A 17720-nucleotide genomic window follows, 5' to 3' on the forward strand; every position below is an offset into this window, starting at 1 on the left:
AATGGAAAAATGGGTAAAGCTATGACCACATATAAAGGTTACTAGGTCAGCTAGTGTAGTGTCATACTGGCATTCCATTTACAATGAATGTGTTATGTAGCGTTATACAAATTTTACTATTTCTAATTTTCCTCCCATATTTGGGCTTTACTTACAGAATATACCTGCTGAGAAAGACATACAAAAATGTATAATATTATATTACTCTTGTTATTATCGTATTTATCAAAAACAGGTCTGAAGAATTTTTTTGTTTTCTATGGAGGAAAATTAAATTTGATGACTTTTTGTGTACAAACTGACTGGAGAACTGCTCGGCACCTAAGTCACATGTAGTTGCCAATTTGCCTTACTTTCTAAACTTTAACAGTTCATGACCTTTCTTTGTGTGTCCAATTTTCCCCCAGTTTTCACTGATTTACTTCTGTGATTTTGCTATTTACATATAAAGCAACATAATCTTAGGATGAAATTTTCTTCTCAAGGGACATGATCATCCTCACATATCTGATTTTGAACAGATTTTCATACATGTGCTGCCTTGATTCGACTACTTTTATTCAGAAAAATTATCTCATTGTAGTAAATTCTGTGCCTCTGCTTTTGTATGTCATGTATTTTCGATCTGTAAGATTGTCTTCTCTGAAATGCACTTTTGCCAAGTCTTAGTTTATGAAATTGTATTCACAACAATGAAATGATATCATGTTTGTAAAGCATGTGTATTTTATATCCACATTCCACAGTATGTACATTCACAGAGGATAAAAATAATTCAGGTAAAAAAAATAGCACATAGCAGCTTCTTACCAAAGTATATATTATTTTTACACATTTTGTCATATTTTGTACTAATAAGTATACAATGGGCATGTTCAGTGATCTCTGCTGTGAGCCAGTATGCCAAGTAATGCCTAATAGGAGAGTTTTATTTGAAGTGACTATATATGATCAATGATTAATGATATTTTGACTGATATTTTGTGCAGTGAATAGAATAAATATTCTTTTATTTGTTGAAAATGAGATCGTATTCTTTGCTTGTGTCCTTGTTTTTATACATGGTATACTTTGCATGTTATACATACAAACTATTGACAAGAACTATGAGCTTGCTAATACAAAAGAATAGTAAATCACTGTTGGTTAAGTGAAGACACCACTGTCGTACCAGAATTATATTCATATTTGACAATTATTTAATTATTACATCCTTATTTTTGAAAGGATGCTTAGGCCCTTTATACAACATGGATATGAATGAACACAATTCACAACAGTGAAAAGAGTATATTGGACCAAGGTTAGCTTGTTATTAGGAGTCATACACATTGAACTGGATAATGACTCTGACAGATTCTTAAACTCTATAAATTTTGAATTTTGGTAGCCTGGAAAAAAAAAAAGGAAAGAATTTTTATATGTATTTACCTAAACTAGAAGGAAACATTATCCATTTTTTTAAAAATCTGAGTTGCCCGATTTGGTCACCAGAAGATTAAAATTCTGAAATAAGATTTTAAAATTTGATGACATGACATCAATTTGTAGTGGCCCTGGGCCGACGCTGTATGTCAAGCCAGTACAAAGGTTGAAGAGGTTACCATGTGTAAATAACACAATTATAATAATTATTATTGCTTGTGAGACTGAGCTACTCATACAGCAAATAGCACTTGTGGCCTATCAGTGCTATCAGTAAAAAAATATGCGAGGAAAGCTTTGGGAAGAAAGTGAAAGAGGAAGAGATGGAGAGAAGGAAAAAAGAAAAGTAAAGAGAGGAAAATTGGGGAAATGAGAGCTAGCTAATAGGAAATACTATTCCTTCCCGTATATTATGTTATAATGTTGCTACATGCACTGGTGAAACTGTTAATTGTATTAATGAATGAACAGTGTCCTGTTGTAATAAATGTGGGAATCTCGCTGCGAGTCTGAAAGTGAATCCACTGCTCAACGCCACAAGTTGCAATTGCCTGTCATAAATACTGAATAGAGTAAAATCAATAGACATACAATGACGGATCCAGACTCCAGAGTGGGCGTACCGGGCGCGTGCCCCCTCTTTATTTGTTGTTAAAACAAAAGAAATTAAAAAAAAAATGAGACGAACCCAGATGTAGCAACGGAAAAATTGTTCCGTTACGGAATTCTTGGATCCGCCCCATGACATGTAGAGAGTTCGTCGACTTTGAATTTATTTAAACAAAAAAAAAAAAAAAATCTTTTTCACAATTACAATGAATTCGCATCCGCCTCGTCTATCGTCAACGCTCACAATGGCTCCTTCGTCCGGACAAGATGCTAAGAAGGGTTCAAAAAAAACTGCCAAGGCTCCGCGTCCCGGTGCCGACGAGAAGATGCGTAGGAAGAGGAAGGAGAGCTACGGCATTTACATTTATAAAAATAAATAAAGTTTTACACGTTGTCTCAATCGTGACAAAGCGAGCTTTACACAGATGGACGATATAAAACGCGAAGACGACGCAGTCTCCCGGGTTGGTTGGACAATAGATATTGAAACAGCGGTCTCGCGCATGTGCAAAACACCATTTTTGTCTAATTCGCGTCGTCTTTGCGTTTCTATCGCAGAATCGCCGACTCTGTACACCTTGCAATATCGTAGTAGTGTATTAGCCCGACAGTGACGCCACGTCTTCTGTAGATATCCACCATTCATGTCAAGGTCGCGTGCATGCAACTGAGGACCGATCAACTTAAGATATAAAAACTCTTATACAGTTTTAAATGCAGATAACATCTCCACCTCTGACATTTTACACCTCTGACAGTTCATCTTCAGATAGTTCTAACGCTGACATTTTTACCCTTGGCGCTTTAACCTCCGATATTTTTTGTCTTCTTTTTAAATATTTTTCATAATGTTAAAATCATCAGAGTAGACTGAAACGCAAGTCATAATCTCTTCTCAGCCAATGTTTCTGTTTCATTATACACTGTACTGTATTTGGGAACTCGGAATTGCCAAAAAGCACCGATGATTGCAATAACAGGCCATGTATTCACTATTCTTTCTGACGGGACAATATCCATATCAACAACAAAACAAGCAAGCAAATAATTATAATAAACTAGAAAAGCAGACCTACGGAGCCAAGCATGCAGCCTATTTCCACCACTGATCTTTTTCTTCCAAAGAGATAGTACGTATATACACACAGCATAGGTGCTGAAAGTCGCCCGATTTCCCAATACTAGTAATTATAGAAGCCTTTGTCACGTCATAAACCCTCAGCTGCACGGCGCGCCTCACCCCAGCAGAAACCAAAGACGAACGAACGAGCGAACAAACCAACGGTAACGAAAACATTATACCTCCTCCCTTGGCGGAGGTAACAAAACCGTGGTCATGAAACGTCAGGGACAACATTCACCTGAACCTCACTTTAAAGAGACTGTACAGTTCTGGTTGAGGTGAGGCTTTAGCTTTCAACGTTATACGTGATATTTAAAAAAAAAAACAGTCTATGAGATGTCAAAGAGCATGCAATTCGAAGGGGAATCAAACGTTTTATTTACGAAAATAAGTTTTGAAATGGCTGATATATCAAAAAACAAGGTGAAACAAAGAAATCCTAATAAAAGGCGTGGCCTGTCACCTTTTATTATTATCACTTTTTTGGATATCTCAGCCGTTTGAAAACCATCAAATCAAATAAATGTTGAATCCTTTTTTAAATTACATGCTCTTTCATATTTCATAAGAGGTTTCTCATTATCTCACTTTAGGATTGTTATAAGCCTGAATCCTTACCTCAACCACTACTGTACATTCCCTTTAAAAAGAATTGAAACTGGTCTGCATGCGTTAGAGCTGCGTGGAGAGAGTATCGCTCTCTAAACTCTATAGATTCAACATCCTGAATGCCTCAGTTGCCGGTCAGACGATGTTCATGAACTGCGTGCAGTATTGGTGGAGATAAGAATTGGGCTTTTAATTTTTTGCGAGCTACCAAGAAAACACTTACGAATTAGTACAGAGCATACCATTTTAAGAGGAATTCAACGTTTATTTGATGAAAATTGGTTTTGAAATGGCTGAGATATCCAAACAGAGTGATTCTAGTGAAGTGTGGGACCCATACTTTATTACGATCGCTTTGTTTTACTTTGTTTTTGGATGTTTCAGTCATTCCAAACCCGATTTTCATCAAATAAACTTATTGAAATTACATGTTCTTTCATTATTTCATAAGAGGTTTTTCATTATCTCACCAAAAAAAAAAAAAAAATGTTACAAACCAAAGGGGTAATTCATCAACGCCTTTTTGTCAGCGCCGACAACTGTCGGTGCTGACCAATTTCAGCAAAATCATTGGTTTTGATTGGCTGAGATGCTGTGGTCACTGACTGTTACTATGGTGATTCAAGTTGTCAGCGCCGACAAACGTTGATGAAACACCCCCCTGAAATTAGGTCTTAACCAAAACTATACGATCCCTGTAATTGTATAATTCATTCCGTTTTGAATGCATGGTGAGATTTTGATTATTATACTAAATGTCGAGGAGTGCGCTTAATAGCCAAACACTTGTCCCATATTTCCAGAGCTCTGTCAAAATCGCACAACATCAGAATGATGCAAATCCACACCATGTCCGAGTTGGCTTTCAAATATAAGAGTTTAATCAGACAGACGAAAATAAGCTGATTTCATCTAAATCGCACCAAGATCTGACAATTAAAGAGATTGTATAGTATTGTTTGAGGTGATGATTCAGCTTTTAACTTTTTGCGAGATACTTAGAAACCACTAAATGAAATGTAAAATAGCATACAGAATCAAAGAGGAATGCAAAGTTTATTTGATGAAAATAGATATTGAAATGGATGAGATATCCAACAAAGTGATCCTGATAAAAGGTGGGTCCCACCTATTATTTGGATTGCTTTGTCTTGAATATCTCAGCCATTTCAAAACCAATTTTTATCAAATAAACTTTGGATTCCTCTTTGAATTATATGCTCTTTTATATTTCCCCAAGAGGTTTTTCATTATCTCAAAAATCATCATCAAAACCCTTTGGAAACCTGAAGCCACATCTCAACCGAAACTGTATCATCCCTTTAAGAAAGAAACCGAGTTTGAAAGTTACCGATGGTCTCATGAATCAACGTATTCATACACGTCTACACGTTACTGCCACGATGCTAATTAGCAAAAGTGATGTCATCACCCATAGAAATCTTAACTAAATTTCCTTTTCCCTTTGACATAAAACCCATAACGGTGTATCCTTCGCATCAATTCACTGTATTATTGTAGCGATGACTTAAGAGAGAAATGAATCTGTGCTACTGAGTCATTAAGCAAATATACGATCATTTATGTGTGCAAACCATTAGGAGAAGATGATGAAATCATTCGCCTCTTCCAATAAGCCATGCACGTGTTCTGCGAAAACATGACCTATATCATTATTATTATTTTTTGAAACTTCCTTATGTCACTGCTATTTTCACTGTCACTTCTGTCTCTCTGTTCGGGCTGATTTTATTCTTTTCATTAAAGTCAACTTGAACAAGATTTAAATGTACACGTTAAATTTTCGCAAAAAAAAAAAACACAACACGGGAAATAGATGTTATGGTAGTTGGGTTTCGACGGATTTTATGGGGACAAACAGAAAAATAGTCATGTTATTGATCTCGTTTCAGTCCGATGTATATATCCGAATATATTCAGGGTCTAAGCAACACGAAGTTAATTTTGTATAAAAAAAAAGTGAGAAATAGTATCCATGGGCCTATATTTACTCGATTAATAATCATTCTCACAATCCACGTTATCGCCTAGGAAAACTCGTAAATTCTGATCATTGCACAATATCATCATGAATTTCGAAATCGGTTCAAAACTTGAAGCCAACTTTAAAGTTTCAAATTGTTGTTGGTGGTGGTGTTTTCCACTTATGCGGACATGAGTAATAAAACAATGATGGTACCGGCAGATTCCACCAAGAATATCCATTCATTCGTCGAGTTACGAACCTTGAGCAGACAGGACTCCGTTGTAAATGTATCTTTCATGCTATACATAATTTTTATGCAGCGTGTCACGGAAGTATAAATTGCTGTTTGTTTTGGGAATTCCAGATCTTGCGTCAACATCAGCCACGATGATGTCACAATATCGAGTAGGCCTATACGTTTTCATCCTCGTTGGCGAAATGTAATTATGAAATCAGGGGCTCGTGCACATTAAGGCATTATTTACCATTTGCAGATGAAACGAAAACTTAGCTTTTAGGGCTTTAAAATAGTTCTAAAATGTGAGTTAGGGGTAGAGACAACCAATGTAAGAATTGTTAATCAGTATAATCAATGTTAAGTCTTGTTGAATATGCAAAATGTGAAGAATAGTTATAATAATTTTTTTTTTCTAGAATCGAATCGTCTACAGTTAGGTTTACTGACAAAAATAAAGATATCTCATATTTTTGGCTCCATGGCGGAATGATTATAGATGTTTTGTGATACAACTTACCTACACATATGCATCAACTAATGTGATAACTCGAACATTTTTAAATCACTGCTCCCAATTGTATAAACAATACCTTTAACATGATTTGGTACCTATGCTGGGTGTATTAAACACAGCGGGCCTCCAGGTACAAGACAGACCACAGTCCAAATAACATACCGTTATAAAATATTAACTAAAGTGATATCTGTTTTATATTTACTCACGTTTCCATTTTAGTGTACGTTTTAAACCATAAAGTTCTCTTTACTGATGCAGAGCACGTAGAATATTATGTAGGTATATTGTGTTCGCAAGGAGTGCCTTGGGTTATAGGCCTACTCGTCGGTGTTAACTTAATTATAGGGCATACTTGAGTCTCGGGGTGTCAATGTGTTAATGTGTGTGTATGCGTAAGTGTGTCTTCAGTTACAATCATTTAACTGCATGGAATAGGAATTTCTGTAAATGGACAATTTCTATTTTCTGCTCAAAGGAGGATGCTAGCTGTTCAGACTGAAACAAATACAATATTTGATATAGGTCTGCACAAATAAACGCCAATAACATGTGATTTATGTCAAGATAAGTTCGAAGTGAAATATCGGTCCACATTATCTCTTTGTGTGCTCTGAATGTTGATTGACACAGAAAGCAATCCATATAAGATAATAATAACATTGTGAAATACGCACTGTTCAAATTCCCCGGAATAGAAAGGGTTAAAAAAGAATATACATGTATAATGACTGATAGCGGGAGATTATTAAAGCAGAGGGGTGAAGATGTTTTATGTTTATTTGTTAAGAGATCAGCAGTTGCGATCTTATTGATTAAAAAAAAACCAACCAATGATAGCAAAAAAAAAAAAAAAAATAGCACGTCAAACAAACACAAATGTTGGCTATACTATTATACGGTACCTGCTGCATGTAATGTGGATATAAAATATAAGAAAGTTCAAGGGTAGCAAAATCTAATATTGTTTTTGTATTATTGGCCACTGTCGCATGGGAAATGGGATGATGTCAAGGAGTAAAGCAATCATATTGCCCAAAGTCTACCATCAACCTACATCCTCACTTAATTTCCTTCAGACAAACAGCAACAACAGCACCGAAGAGTTGTTACAGTTGCTGAATGATCAAAAATAATGTAAACTTGAATTTGAAGGTCAATTCTATAGTAATTGATGGAAACGTTGTGAGAAGATAACATCATCACTTCATTTGATTTGTATATATGTTTTCTAATCCACAATAATCACCATTTAGTCAAAATTAACCAATCGGAACCTTCAAGATTCTCTATCTCACTATATAATATTTTGTTGATATATCATCGGATTTTGATGAAACGTGATCTGTTTATTCAGCAGTGTTGTTTTTACATCAAAGTCATCGTAACCGTGGAGGGTTTTTTGTTTTGTTTTGTTTTTTTTACTTAAAAACAAACCAGAACAACAACAAAACACACAAAAAAAAAAAACAATAAAAAGATGCAGGGAAATATCCACTGAGACGTCTATTTGTGAAGGGTTATATCAACATGCTTCGGTGGCGGTGTGATCAAAGTCACCTAGCGAAATCTTACCGACATTTGAGCCTCCTTATCTGAGAATAAAAACACACGTATAGACTCAGTCACTCCCGGTATAAGGGAACTAATGGACCTATACCGTATGTCCCCAAAAAAAATTACAACGGGGCCCTACGCAATGATATCTTTAAAAATATTGCATCAATCTAAATACAAATTCAGGGTATGAAACTATAACTCATTGCCCACATCTTACAGAAAACCCCATTCGATTTGCCTCAGTGGTCAAAGAGAAATGAGGAATTTTGTAGAGGATGTCGGGAATCTCTTTTGTCCAAGTTCTGTCTATTGTTCACACACAAAATCATCGAAGTGCTAAACTTGGAAGAATCAGACTCATGACATGCTTTACTACAATCCCCATTTTTCTGTGACCGCTTAACTAAATCGAATGGGGATTTCTGCAAGATAGAGCTAAGATGTTATATTTTAAGACCCTGAAGTAGCATTGAAAAAAATAATCATATTGGATGTTATCAATGCGAAAATCTAATTGTAATTTTTGTGGGACATACTGCAGTATGTCCCTCAAAAATTACAATCAAATTTTCGAATTGATAACATCCAAAATGATCGACCTGTCTAAGTGCTACTTCGGGGCCTTAAAATATAACATCTTAGCTCTCTTTTGCAGAAAACCTCATTCAATTTGGTTTAGCGGTCACAGAGAAATGTAGATTGTTGTAAAGCATGTCATGAGTCTAATTTTTCCAATTTGAGCAATTCAATGCTCTAGTGCATGAATAAAAGACAGAACTTGGACAAAAGAGATTCCCGACATCCTCTACAAAATTCCTCATTTCTCTTTGACCACTGAAGCAAATCGAATGGGGTTTTCTGTAAGATGTGGGCAATGAGTTATAGTTTCATACCCTGAATTTGTATTTAGATCGATTCACTATTTTTCAAGATATCATTGCGGGGGTTCCCGTTGTAAATTTTTTTGGGACATACTGTAAACTGAGGAGTGATATGAAGTAGTTTGTAGGGTCTGAACATGGAGCTAAGTATTATCTAGTAAAAAGGGGCTGGAACTCGGGACCGGCGGTTAAAAAGTCGCCATTTCGTAATGACCATTAAACTTGAGAAGTGAATGGCATTTGTTAATTGCACATAATGGCCTATAGTTTGAATTTATTTTACCAAAAAGGTGTGGATCTATATAGTGTACAGTTCAAAAATAGAAGTTCACATCGATAAATGAAAAAAATCAAACACTCATTTCAAAGTTCGATATGCATTTCATTTTTTTTTTTCAAGTTTTGAAATGCATGATGTGCCGTCACCGACGGATGGGAAAAATTCCAACACTTCGTGATGTCACAGTCAGAACGATTGAAATGAAATAGACTTTCCAAACTACATGTCCATATTTCTACCTAACCGAAAGAGCACCTTCAGAAGGCATGCAGGGGAAATAATTTTACCTTAAACATGATCGTGTCTGTAAAGCAAGTCAATGGAAAGTGTACTTTGGACTTTTTTTTTCTCAGAAAAAAAAAAAAAAATTCATGTTCCCATCAGGCCCGTAGCCAGGATTTTTCAACGGGGGGTGCGGTCACTAAAAAAACGGACCTTCGGTACCAATACCAATGATGACACACACACACACACACACACACACACACACACAATTATATATATATATATATATATATATATATATATATATATATATATATATTCTTTGGACGACCGAACTACAAAAGTTGTATAAGAATTTGCGCGCGAAGCGCGCCGCAAATTGTGAATTTTGACTGTTTTAATGACGTTTTAAAGTCTCGAGGAAATTTGTATTTTTGTCTGTTGCATGCAATCGCGTTACGGTATTTCATCTAGGAAATACAATGTAGTAAAAACTCATTTTGCCAGGAAGTTGCAAAGTTTAATTGTGTTCGAGACTCTGCGCGCTTAGCGCGCCGCAAAATTGAGAATAGTGATTTTCCTGGTGTTGTTTTAACTTTTATTTTTTCTATTGTATACCCGCGTTAGCAGGCCTGAAGCCAGGATTTTTAAAGGAAGGGGGGATTGCGTTAGTTAACAAAACGGTCCTTTGATACTGTCCCGGGAGGGGTAGCGACAATTAAAAGGTGGACACCATGCTCATACATGGACTTTCAAAATGGCCCCTAAACGAGTAATGATCATACGATTTTTTCGGGCCTTAAAAACAAGTATTTCTTAAATGTTTCCTGCACCCTAAAGAAGTACTTCATCATGATTGAACAATATACCATTTTCCCAAATTTCGGCCTTTTTGATACCCTTTGATTATATACGCTCGTACATCACACTTTCCATCTACTCAATGAGAAAAAACGACCCCTATTACGCGTTTTCTTTAGCGAGTATGGTCGCGGTGTCCACCTTTCAGTTGGAGTTTTCCATCCCATTGGATGCTGTTTGGAAGATGAAACATTCACTTTACTATACAGTATATCAGCCGTTGGTATGCGAGTTTGTCAGAAACGAAAATAAATAAGAAAATTTTTAAAACAAAATGAATTGTAAATGTGAACCATTTATATTTTGCCTCCTTGTGGTAGGATATTTCCAGCATTTCCGAACTTTCAAAATGTCATTTTAGATGTAATAATATTAAAGGTAGTAGATCCGATTCGCAAACATCTCCAATATCAGTCAAATGTCATATTAACCATCATGCTAAGAAGGTTTTCTTTGTGAAATTTGGAGGTCAGTGAAATTCAAAAATTAAACATCCGTTAGCCATTGGAAGAAGTTGAGTGCAAATTCAGACCTCAGGCTTAGTGCTCAGATGTTTTCCTATTTGATTTGATCTGTCTTACTGTGCACACTAAGATACATACTGGAATGGTTATTTCTTATTTATTAAATTATAGTAGCATATTTGGTTACTAGCTGTATAGGCATTTTCGAATTTGGGCTGCAAAGAGATCCACTACCTTTAAGTTAGAAGAGAGATAAGTAAATAATGATAAAATAAACAAACAAAAAAGAATGAGTTTCTTTTGTAATACTATCTGACAAACTTTTTACTTTACCATTTTACTTCATAGCTCAGCACTTTCCATTCTCTCTCTATACCCTCTTACCCATTACATTTAAATGAAATACAACTAAAATGAGTTTGCGTGCCTGCATAACAATATACTCTTTGGAAATTATAAGTGAAAATTGAGAACCAATAGAACTGTCACAACATGAGAAAATGTATAAGTAATAATCAACACTACATTTCCGAATTTGGCCTGCAAAGAAATCCGCTACCTGTAAGTTAGAAAAGAGATTAGTAAATAATGATAAAATAAACAACAAAAAAGAATGAGTTTCTACCGCCGTATCCAGAACAGAGCCTGAAACGGTGCAGGCTCAAGAAATCGTTTGAGGCTATTAGATTTTCATCCACTTACCTCTGTTCCTGTGAAAAAATGCAAGTGTCAACCTCAATGTCATCCACGAATCGCACGTACTCGGGCGGCCAGTGGAAAAAAAAAAAAACACCGGTCACACGCGCCAAGGGCCATGGCATGCAGTCCCATTCAGCGATGATGTTACATGAACTTCCGCGGAAAATCGTGCAATTCCAAGAGGAATTCAACGTTTGATTGATGAAAATTGTTCTTGAAATGGCTGTGATATCCAAAACGGAGCAATCCTAATAAACAGGACTCACCTTTTATTCATTGCTTTGTTTCACTTTGTGAGAATGATATGATCTTTCATATTCCATGAGAGGCTTTTTCTCATTATCTTCAAAATCATCATCAAAAGGTGTTGAAAACCTGAAGCCCCATCTTAATGGAAACTGTCACTATCCATTTAATGCATATAGGCCCTATAAACACTGCTGTTCGGTCGAAATACGACTTGAAACAAAGATCAGAAAAACAATATTTATAAACCTGAAACAGGTTTATTCTATACTTTGCTTGCTTGGAATAACAAAATGAGGTGAAAGTTAGATATCGTTCATAAAAAAGGACGATGATTCGACGGGACAGACAGGATATTTTCTCAAAATCTCTAATGTTTGAGAGTGAATGGGGAATTCATTCATTTATTATATCCTATACAACATGATGTAATTGCGCCGAACTGACTTTAAATGAACAATTATATACTAGTACTCGCCTTATAGCTTTATTCAAATTACACTGGTTTGTTTGTTTGTTTGTTTGTTGTTGTTGGTTTTTTTTGGTTTGAAGTCATTACCTTTGATAAAAGATCGAAAATGCAGTCTATGAGTAGTTAAAGGGAAATTCCAGACAATTTTCATAATTTTACATCGTGTAGTACATAAATCAATAGCTCCATGTATAGATTTGTAGAATTTATTGTGGTTCTTGAGTAGAGAAACAATACTTTCAAAAACCTCAAACAAATTACACTGAACAAGAATGATGACATAGGAGGTTCACATATTTCAGAAATGTAGCAGTGTAATGCCATTACAATACCACTTGCTTGCGAGTTTACCTGTTTATAATCTATATGCATGCCTTCTTCTTTTGTTCTGCTTCCTTGAGCCCCAACTCATGCATTCTTGCAGTGACTCTGCTATGTCATCATCCTTGTTCACTGCAATTTGTTTTAAAGTTCGAAAATGTTCTTATTCTTCATGCCAATTATGATAAATTATGAAACTCAGTCATCAGTACAACTAATTTGTAGTTGTTCAAAGGTCAAAATCTGAAAATCACCTGGAGGTCTCCTTTAACTCGGCGCAAAGCAAAACAAGGCAAAAAAGAAAGGACAGGGAAAACTGAAACAGGTTTATTTCATTTTGCTTGCATGTGTAAAAAATGAGGCGAACCTTTATAGATCTCTTTAATAACTTGTGAGAACATCACCACGAACTAGACCTCAGCCTGTAGGCTCTAATTAGGGTGTAATGTGTATACGTATTTCCACATTGACTGCCATCGCAATCACAGAGTGCGGGTATGGCCCGGTCTTCTCTATTTATGTGACCCCCCCCCCCCCCCCCCCCAAAAAAAAAGAAAAAAAAAGTGGGATTGTGCTTGTGAGGTGCTCGGCTGCGGCCCAAAATTATGCTAAATTGTCATGAAGTTATGTCACATTTATGTCAACCAATTGTGGTGCCTAATCAGCTGGAAAAAAAAAAAGTTCCGCACTTTTTTTTTTTTTCTTTTTTGCTACGAACTATGATGCCCAATCGGCTGACAAGTAAAGAAAAGCAAAGTCCTCTGTTTTTTGTTGATTTTTTTTTTTTTTTTTTTTTTTTTTTTTTTTTTTTTGCTGCTGCAAATTGTGGTACCCGATCAGGTGACAAGCGAAAAAAAAAAAGAAACAAAGACTTCAAAAAGCAAAGCTCCCAACTGTGGCTCTCAATCGGCGAAAAAAAATGAAAATAATACATGTAATTATAAGATAAAAGCCAAAAACAAAAAACAACAACACAAAATCAGGTCTTCGCAAGTTTTTATTGGCAATTTCGTCGACAAATCAGCTGACAAACTAACAAACAAACAAAAAAGGTACCACAGTATACACAAACCGCCTCGAGATTTCCTGTCTGTAACAATTATGATAGAATTATGCTGAAAACAGACAAATTGTGCCTAGCATAAAGCTCGTTATGCTGAAGCGTCTAAAATTATGTCAGAAAGCACATTAATGTATTATGCCAACTCAGGCAAAGCAGCTTTTCTATCGATCAATGTGCGGTTTTCGAAGAAGCCACGGCACCCGGGGGGGGGGGGCGGTGGGAGAACAATAATTAGGGGTTTTCCCGGTTTTGCTGACATCGCCATTGCTACCCATGCAGTACGCATCCGCGCGCACACGAAGGCTAGGTATGAACGACGTCTACGAAATACTGTACACATTTCGTATGATGATCGAATGTACTACACAACGGTACAAGTATCTACTGGTCGCGCACTGGAGAGCTAGAGCTGGTTAGTTGCAAGCGAAGTATACAGTTTAACAAGCAGCTGCATTATAGATGCATGCATGCAGCTTTACAAGTCGTTCCATCGCGATTGTGCAATGTGTTTGTGAGGAATTCATGTTCCAGGAGCTAGGAGCGGAGTAAGTTCACGTCAAGACATCCTACGATCTCTACTTGTAGGTGTTTTTCTCTTTCTCGTGACGTACAATTCTGTGTAGAAAACACTGTGAATGCGCTGTGTAAAGTGGATAGTATGATGTGGCTGGTGTATGTTCACCTACAAATTGATGGTCAAAACTGAAAAATAAAGACTCCAAAAGTCAAAATGACTTCTCAACCGGATCGGATGCTGTACATACGCGATATCCCCGTGCCAGTGAGGCACGAATTGTGTGGCTACTTGGACGACCTCACCGCGCTCAAGAACTGGAGAGATCTAGGTGAGATAACAGAGCTGTATTGAACTTTAATAAACCTTCTGTCAGACAGTGTTATACAGTATTCCATAATGTTTCATGATTTGCTAGTTGATGGCGCGGCGGCGGTGTGCTACAATTAAACTTACATTAAAATTAGAGATAGTCCAGTGTAGACTCTAACTTTGTTAGACATCTAACTGTTGTTTTCTACTCAGTGTTAACACGAGGAGAGTGTGTAAACCATTCAATTTCACCTGGTGGTATTGTCAAGCCCAAACAAGGTCATATGATCCGGATGTGTGCATTCGAGCACAGTGTGTAATTTAGCGCCTAGCGGCCTTTGCCCTAGCCTATGATGCATGACTCACAATGGAAATGGAAGCCGTGTGTTTCAGGATTTAGCAGAATTGATGGTTTAGACTTCACGTAATTTTAACCTATCCAGGAGAGTTTTGCAACCAAGGTAACCCTGGGCCTGGGGCTACTGAAAACCAGCAGAAATGTGATAGTGTCTATGTTGTAAAATGTTTTCTTGAAAACAAAGAGAGTAATAATTTTGAATTGTATCACACAGCTTACTGCACAACACAGCCACAGGTGTACAACTCACACACATGATAGAAATATTAATACATAAAAGTGCACCACATGACTCTGATAAGTAACATTAGGCTTAGAATTCTAGAGTAGAATCCTATGAACAGTGAGGTAAATCTTCCGTCATTAGCAAATGAAGTACAAGTTATTATTAACAATAGATTAAAATACCCAATATGTGGCAGGTACCTATTTCTACTGGCAGTAGCAGGGGCACTTTCATTCATCAACAAAACATATAATGAACATCATATGTGCTCTGAATAGTTCCACTTTAGAACACAAGCAGGAATTACTTGCAAGTGTTATTATCAGAAGTGACACCTGATTGGTCCTTTTCATCAGTGAATAAAAAGGCCCTTGCCACAAGGCACCCTGTACAAAGCCTGCTGCAAACAGAGTATTTCACTCTAGTTAAAAGATATTATGCATCTCCACAATGACCACATCACTTGTTCTTGTCTACCTGTTAAAAAGAACTGAAGGCCAGATTGTAGAACACTGCACGTCTGCAGCAATTATGCACTATCTCACCTTTAATAGCCCGACCAGATGCTGTGCGACTCCAGTAAAGTGACAGGGCTGTGTACAGTTTGCTCATCCTGAACCATTTTCTAGATGTAATATAGTTAAACCCTGGGGCGCTGTAACCAGTATACACATAAAGTTGTAGGCTACAATGTACGTATTGGGGTCACTGGTGCAGTTTGAATCTGTGCTGAACTAGAGAAACCTGAGTGCAGCTCAGAAATGTGGAATCCTAACTACGACCAGCAGCCCCATACGCATAGCATAATTTGGCTGCGCACTGTAACATTCGGGATCATGACAGAGTAGTGTAGCGGACAAATATCAACTTAAAATCAAAAAATTTCTTCAATTTGAAGACTTACCAGTGAAGATGAAGTATTGACAACAGAGTTCGTGCAACGTTTAGTTCTGCAAATAGTCCCTTTCTGTTCGAATTGATGACTTAATATGACTCGATCCAGAGAAACCTGGGGCTAAGGGGGGGCCTTAGCCCCACCGTTGGTACGGGACTATCCTTAGCCCACTTTCTGTTTACACTCGTTTTTGCCAAAGTGGGCTAGCCCCACCGATAGTACGGTACTATCTGGCCCTGCAAAATTGCAGGGGTTAGCACCGCTATTACGGTGCTAGTACCGCAATTGCGGTGCCAAGCAAGTGAGTGTAAACAGAACGAAAAAATAATTCTGGGCTATGCGACGGAGACGAAGTCCGACCCTCACTGACCAATCAGAAACAGGCAATCAAGTGCTGCCGGTGCGTGCGTGTACGTGTACAGTACACAGCGTAATTATGAATATTCATGTGGTTTGGAAAGTCCGGGGCTAAGAAATACGAGTGTAAAAAGGTCAGTTTTCTCCTTAGCCCCGGACAAGAGATAGTACAAATGTACGGGACTAATTGCCGAGTGTAAAAAGCTGAAAAAATTGGTACGGGACTAACGATAGTCCTGGATCAGAGAAAGTCCGGGGTTCAGAAACACAAGTGTAAAAAGCCCTTGAATTGACTGCCAGCGCATGCGCACACATCACATGCGCACAAACCCAAATCCATTGACTGGATAAGATGTCTGTGTGCGCATGCGCTGGCCGTCAATTCAGTGTAGTTCTCCCAAGTTCCTCTCTACCGAGTCACATTACCGGTAAGTCATCAATTCGAACAGAAAGGGACTATTGGCAGAACTAATCGTTGCACGAACCCTGTTGTCAATACTTCGACTTTACTGGTAAGTCTTCAAATTGAAGAAATTTTTCAATTTTAAGTTGATATTTGTTGATATTTTGGGCTAGGACAGCGTTCACTCTCATTGCCTTCTTGCCCAAAGTGTACTTATGAACAAAATTCAGCATTGCCTCTTCTTCTTCTTCTTCTTCTTCTTCTTCTCCTCCTTCTTCTTCTTCTTCTTCTTCTTCTTCTTCTCCTTCTTCTTAGGCAACTTCTTTCATTAAGGATACCGTTTACCATTGGGAGTAGTGATTTAAACAATGTTTGAATTATCACATTTTATACATAGATCAGTTGTATCATAAAACATCCTACCATGTAAAAAAAGAAATACAATAAATCCTAAAGTATACAGTATCACTATTTTTCTCAATAAACCATTAACTGTGTATAATGACTTAATATTCCGGAAACAATTTTATCTAACTATTGTTCACATTTTGTATATTATATTTAACATACAGTATGTACAATGTATACCGTACTAACAGTTATACTGATTAACACTTTTACGTTGGTTGTTTCTATCCCTATCTCACATTTTGAGCTGTTTTTAAGATCTTTTACGTGCATGAGTTGTGATTCTCTCACACACGGGACCTCCATTCTATGTTCCATCAAAGGAACAAAGTGTTTTTGCCTCTATTACAATCGATGGTATGATTTACACACAAGCTGCTCAGTTTGACGTGGGAATTGTACCCGGTTCCTTTGAATCCAAAGACAGACACACTACTGACTGAGACATGTCACTGCCCTGATTGACACACCTTTTCCACCTGATGAGGCCATATCATCCCGGGCAGAGGTCACTACATTGAAAGGCAAGATCATGAACTCAAATTCTCAGTCCCTACACATAGATCCACCATCAATTCTTTATACAGTTTGTATTCATTTTCCCCAAGAGCCATGAGACTGTGGAATTGCCCGCCAGAACCTGTACCACTGCCGACCCAACATCATTCTG

At 37.1% G+C, this 17720-nt stretch overlaps 1 protein-coding gene across 1 annotated transcript in view; it reads left to right on the forward strand.

Annotated features, from left to right (window-relative positions):
* Positions 1-13971: 13971 nt before the first annotated feature.
* Positions 13972-17720, forward strand: part of LOC139721134 (uncharacterized) — a 69753-nt gene continuing 66004 nt past the window's right edge. The window contains exon 1 of the mRNA XM_071632464.1: positions 13972-14422. Coding sequence (XP_071488565.1) covers positions 14308-14422 — 115 coding nt within the window. The 5' untranslated portion in view covers positions 13972-14307. The remainder of the gene's footprint in view (positions 14423-17720) is intronic.

This window comes from Diadema antillarum, unplaced genomic scaffold (genome assembly GCF_040938485.1).
Source record: "Diadema antillarum isolate AM-2024a unplaced genomic scaffold, OU_Dant_1.0 scf00000139, whole genome shotgun sequence".
Classification (NCBI taxonomy): domain Eukaryota; kingdom Metazoa; phylum Echinodermata; class Echinoidea; order Diadematoida; family Diadematidae; genus Diadema; species Diadema antillarum.